The sequence below is a fragment of the Frankliniella occidentalis genome, unplaced genomic scaffold, assembly GCF_000697945.3.
Source record: "Frankliniella occidentalis isolate FOCC.00 unplaced genomic scaffold, Focc_3.1 Scaffold17, whole genome shotgun sequence".
Lineage (NCBI taxonomy): Eukaryota > Metazoa > Arthropoda > Insecta > Thysanoptera > Thripidae > Frankliniella > Frankliniella occidentalis.
Window position 1 is genome coordinate 1,287,737 of NW_026267147.1, and position 5,185 is coordinate 1,292,921.

The window sequence follows — 5,185 nt, forward strand, 5'->3', positions numbered from 1 at the left end:
GGAGGAGGTCCAATAAGGTTTGTGTGTTGTGTGTTTCTGTATTTGTCGCTGGAGCTGGATCTCGTCCAGCACGCTCCGGCAGGAGTGCTTCGGCTGGGGAAGACTTTCATGGCTCTATTTGGCACGGCGGCGCTATCCGCGGCCGGTTCTACATGATGCACCGGAGTGCTCTGGCCCGAGTGTAGTGTGCCTCGGAGCAGGCCTCGGTGTGCAGCAGGCTGGCCCGCGGAGCCTGCGCTGGGGGCACGCCGCGCCAGTCCGCCGCGGCCCGATCCGGTTTGGTCCTCGCGTGGAAAGTGTCGGAGCAGCGATGGAGGCAGGCAATCCTCTGGATGGACGGGCGGGGCGGGCAGCTGCAGCGCCTTGGTCCCGCGGCCGGCCCTTCCCTTCCCTTCTCCCGGCCCTGCCCGGCCCGGCCCCCTCCCCGCGCTCACTCTCGCTTTCGGACACACCGCGGCCGCCGGCCCGCCGACCAGACCGGCCGACCGGCCATCTCTCCCGATGGTATCGCCAGAGAGGACGTCCATTCCAGGAGGATGTGCGAGAGGGGAAAATAATAAAAATAAAGCCGACGAGATCGGCGGGCGGGGAGGAGCGAGTGCGCGGGCTGCGTGCTGCGTCTCGTCCCGAACCTCGCCGGTATGGTCGCAATTTCCTGTCGCGTGACATTCGAGCCGTCGCGGGTGCGGGGTGCGTTCTACGCCGTGTTATCTACGACGTCCTCTCCACTGTCCTGCCGTTGCCGCCTGCATCTCTTGCAGAAGGGGCCGTGCTGTCCGGCCAGCGCCTTGCCAAGTCCTCGGCGCTGCGCCCGCAGCCTGCAGTATGTAGAAAAGTAACGGCGAGCTGTCTGATTGCGGCCGCCCCGCCCCGCCCCGCTCTCGGATCGAGATGTGAGTTTTCACGGGGAAACACTAGCCTAGCGCGGCCAGCGCAGGCCGCCTGTGGTCTGCACACTCCTCGCCTCGCTGGCTGTGGTCTCTGCAGGGGAAGCTGAGCTCGAGTACACGGCCAAAATACTAAATGTGTTTTTTCTTGTTTCCTGTCCACAGGCGAGGTGGTGTACGACTCGATCCTGCTCAACAAGCAGAAGACCAAGAGCTACTGGGAGCAGCTCATGATGGCTGCCGCCGCGCCGGGCTCCCCGCCCGCGGCGCCCACGCCGACGGCGACCTCAACGCAGCAGCAGCAGCAGGCGGTGGCGCCGGCCCCGCAGGTGGCCGCCGTGGCGCCCCAGAGCCGCGGGGACATGCCATCGCTGGAGCAGGCCGGCAGCGAGGTCTCGGAGCAGGAGTACTTCGACGCGCGCTCCACCGTGTCACCCGGCGAGCCGCTCGACGACGACGGCCTGGGCCCCAAGGTGGTCGAGACGGTGGCCAAGGCGTGCCGCCGCCTGGAGCGGGAGAGCCACGTGGAGCGCGACATCCGGCTGCAGCGCGAGCGGGAGGAGCAGGTGGCCCGCGAGCGCGAGGCGGCCCTGGACCTGCTCCGCGACGACGGCTTCGTCAGCATCCCGACCTCCACGACGGACGAGGGTAACTGCTCCGAGTACGGCAGCGAGGAGAAGGAGCACAGCATCGACGGCAGCAGCAGGTGAGCGCCTCGGGGATAGGCAGCCCACGGGGCGACCGCGCCTCTCGGGCGGCGAGACGGGACGGCGGTGGGATCAGCCCGCAGGTGGGCTTGGTCAAAGTGGCCCTTCAATCGCTGATATTGGACTCTTAGAAACCCTTCCACACGTAGACCTGGGCTTCGTACTGTTTCGATCAACTTGCTCTTGAAATTTTGCGCAAGTTGTACCATTTATTTGACCTTAATGTCACCGTAGGGTGGGGCCGGGCCCCTCCACTTCAATCAATACGACTCTATCTCGTTGGATAAGCGATAATCCTTTTCGAAGTGAACGGGCACATTTTCGTTCGCGTCAAAGCAGGATACACTCGATACACCGTCAACATTTGAGTTATTACATTTCAATTTGCGATCACCGAACAATACACATACGTCAAAATGTGTGATTCAGAGAGCCGTGGTCCTTGTGAATAGTTTTTCGTTCCTCACCAGGTGTGCCTATCGTGCCTGTAGGATTTTCCTCGGTCAGTAGATTACTTAACTTCAAATACAAAACTCATGTTTGTTAGTCGATAGATTTTGATAAAATCTAAACTGGAACTAAGATAAGTTGCTGTTCAATGGTGCGTTAAACATGTCAGCTGTGTAAATGGGGAGAGATATTTCGCCATAGTTGACATTTCACTGTAATACAGCTAGAACTAATTTGGCAAAAGCTTTTTTGTCCTGTCGAGTTCAGACGTTGCCAGTCAGCTGATTAGGTCCTCGGATAGGGACGAGCACGTACTCGAGGCGGCGCTAGTCTGTGCCAGGCAGTCAGTGCCAGTGCGTCTCAACACACCGCCTATCGCCCGCGCGTCCGCGTCCGCCCTCTGCAATTCCCCGACGAGACTGACCCTCTGCCCGCCAACATGACCGGCTCCAGCGCCCCCGCCGTCGCACCACGAGCGGCGGTGGCCTCGCCCCTGCCCTCGCCCAGCGTCGACGCCGAGGAGGGAGCTTTCCCCGCCCCCGTGCCGCGAAAGAGGATGGTGTCCCCACCGCCCCCGCCACCAGCCGCCGCCGCGGACGAAGCGCCCTCCGCGTTGGAGACGGTTGCAATGGAGGATACGACGCCTCCGTCATCAGTTGACGAGTCTGTGGACGAATCAAACGACCCCTCTGTGGACGAGTCAATCCCACCTTCCGTGGACGAATCAACCGCCCCTTCCGTGGACGAATCAATCACCCCTTCCGTGGACGAATCAATCGCCCCTTCTGTCGACGAATCAATCGCCCCTTCTGTGGACAAGTCAACCGGTCCTTCAGTGGACGACTCAACCACTCTGTCTGAGGACGAGTCGACCGCCCCCTCTGTGGACGACGCCGCCCCAGCCTCACCCTTACCCGACAAATTGAGGTGATTTTGTGCGACAGTAGCGTCGTCACCGGGCGCCGGGCCGGACCGGGTGGCACCAATAAAGGCGGTGGGTGTTTATTTTCGCAGGCACCGGCCTCCGATAGTGGCGCCTGGCGCCCATTATCCATCCGCCCCGATAAGCGATAAGCACACGTTGCCATCTGATGGGGGTTGGTGGGCGAGGCCAGAGGCGAGGGCGCGCCGGGCAGTCGGGAGGGAGGCCCGAGCGGCGGGTGTCGGGAGGAGGTAGACACCTGGAGGTGCGCCCTCCGCTACCGAGGCGTTTCATCACACGACTTTCTTCTCCTTGCAGCCGAGTGATGAGCCCCGAGGTTGGCGCGCTGCCCCCCGGCCTGCCCCACGGACTGCCCCACCACCACCACCAGCGCACCCAGTCCATGGACTCCACGAGCTCGGGCCACTCCTCTGGCTCGGGCTCCGGCTCGGGCTCGTCGGCCTTCATCGCCGGCCCCGGGCGGCGCCGCGTGACCGTTAAGCCCCTGGCAGAGCCCGAGGACCAGGACGCGCCCGCTTTCAGGTGAGTAGGTTGGCTTGGCGGCGGACTGGAGCTGCTCTGCGCTGAGGTACGACTGTTGCTCACTGTGTGACTGTGTGTGTGTGTGTTTGGCACTCAGGCCGACCAACGAGACTCCGATCGAAAAGGAGATCCGGCTGACGCGCGAGCGAGAAGCGGAGCTGGCCCGGGAGAAGGCGCTGCGCCTCGGCATCAGCACCCCAACGGCCGCGGACCAGACCATCATCAACAACAACACCATCGGCAAGAACCAGACTACCACTACCGCCAACAACAACAGCAACAACAACAACGTCGAGGTGGCGGAGAACAAGGAGTCCGTGCGCAACGCCACGAACCGCATTCAGCAGGAGATCTCCCGTGCCAACGAGCGCGAACAGGAGCATAGGCACTTGAAGGAGGTGGGTCGTCCGGACGCCGAAGTCCTCCCGCACCTCACTGGCTGGTGCCTCTGTTACTGACTCCTTTCTCTCTTCCCGCAGGGGCCGCAGCGCTTCAGCACGCCCGAGTTCCCGGGCCGTGTCAAGCTGAAGAAGGCCGTGTCCACGTCTCACCTGGCCATCCTGTCGAGCGAGCAGACGCCGGCCCCCGCGACGCAGACCCCCGTGGCGAGGCCGCCACTGCGGCGACTCGGGTCCACCGCGCCCCAGGGCCTCGTCTCGTCGGCGCCGCCCTCCAGGGCGCCCCTGGGACGCTCCGTGTCCTCCATGGCGCCCGCGGGCTCCCCGACGCTGCCCAGCCTGGCGTCGCTCACCCTGGTGACGCCACGGCGCTACGCGCCCCACCCCAGTCAGAAGGGAGTCATGCAGAGGTTCCTCGCATCCAGGGGCAAGGTAGGCAGACCCGCGCGACGCGGGTGCGCGGCTGCTCGGCCGTGGCCTACCTCGCGGGCGCTCTGGGCGCACTGCTGACTCTCTCGTGTTGCAGGTGAACCCGGTCGGCTTGGTGAGCAACGGCCCTTCATCCGGGTCGGGCAGCGTGTCGCTCCCACCCGTCCTACCCCTGTCGCCTACCTCGCCGCTCTCCCCCATGTCCCCCGCGGTGCCGCTGTCGCCCGCCCAGGTGCCGTTGTCGGCCTCGTCCACGGCCAAGATGTCGGCGCTGGTGGACGTCAACAGAGAGCCGGAGAGAGAGGTGCGTGTCGCGGCCTAGCTCGGGCTGAGGTTGTTAGCGGAGGCAACAACGGGCTCACTGTAATCTGTGCTGTTCCAGGAGCCTGCGCCCGCGCCGGTACGGCGGGGCTACACCTCGGCCGAGGACAAGATCCAGGAAGAGCTGAAGGAGATGAGACGGCGGGAGGAGGAGCTCAGGTACGGACTGTCTGTTGGGCTGCCCTGTTGAGTTGAGCAGCCGCCCTCACCTTATGAACTGACCATATCATGACGTTGTCTCGTGTCTAGGCTCCAGCGGGCGAGGACCTTTGCGCGCTCGCAGCCCAATCTACTGTCGCTGCTGGACGATGTGGACGGCCCGGACTCCACGACTCTGAACGAGAGTTCGCCAGTCATTGACAAACTACCCGCTATGGCAGCATTGCGCTCCGCACTATCTAATCCCAATCTGCTTGATGATGATTCGCACCACAACGGTTTGGACTCACTCAATGAGAAGGTAAGTTTTAGTCATGCCCTTTTTTGCTTGGAATGGTTTCTGTTGCATTGAATGATTTTTAAAATAAA

The 5,185-nt window shown here is 63.0% G+C and overlaps 1 protein-coding gene across 2 annotated transcripts in view; it reads left to right on the forward strand.

The window, feature by feature from the left end:
- The window catches only part of LOC113204849 (uncharacterized), a 154,509-nt gene extending 149,330 nt beyond the window's left edge, over window positions 1-5,179 (forward strand). For both annotated transcript variants that reach the window (XM_052264232.1, XM_052264231.1), the window contains exons 6-12: window positions 1,053-1,593; window positions 3,285-3,509; window positions 3,607-3,907; window positions 3,989-4,339; window positions 4,434-4,640; window positions 4,719-4,816; window positions 4,907-5,179. In XM_052264232.1, coding sequence (XP_052120192.1) covers window positions 1,053-1,593; window positions 3,285-3,509; window positions 3,607-3,907; window positions 3,989-4,339; window positions 4,434-4,640; window positions 4,719-4,816; window positions 4,907-5,168 — 1,985 coding nt within the window. In that variant the 3' untranslated portion in view covers window positions 5,169-5,179. The remainder of the gene's footprint in view (window positions 1-1,052; window positions 1,594-3,284; window positions 3,510-3,606; window positions 3,908-3,988; window positions 4,340-4,433; window positions 4,641-4,718; window positions 4,817-4,906) is intronic.
- The last annotated feature ends 6 nt before the right edge of the window (window positions 5,180-5,185 follow it).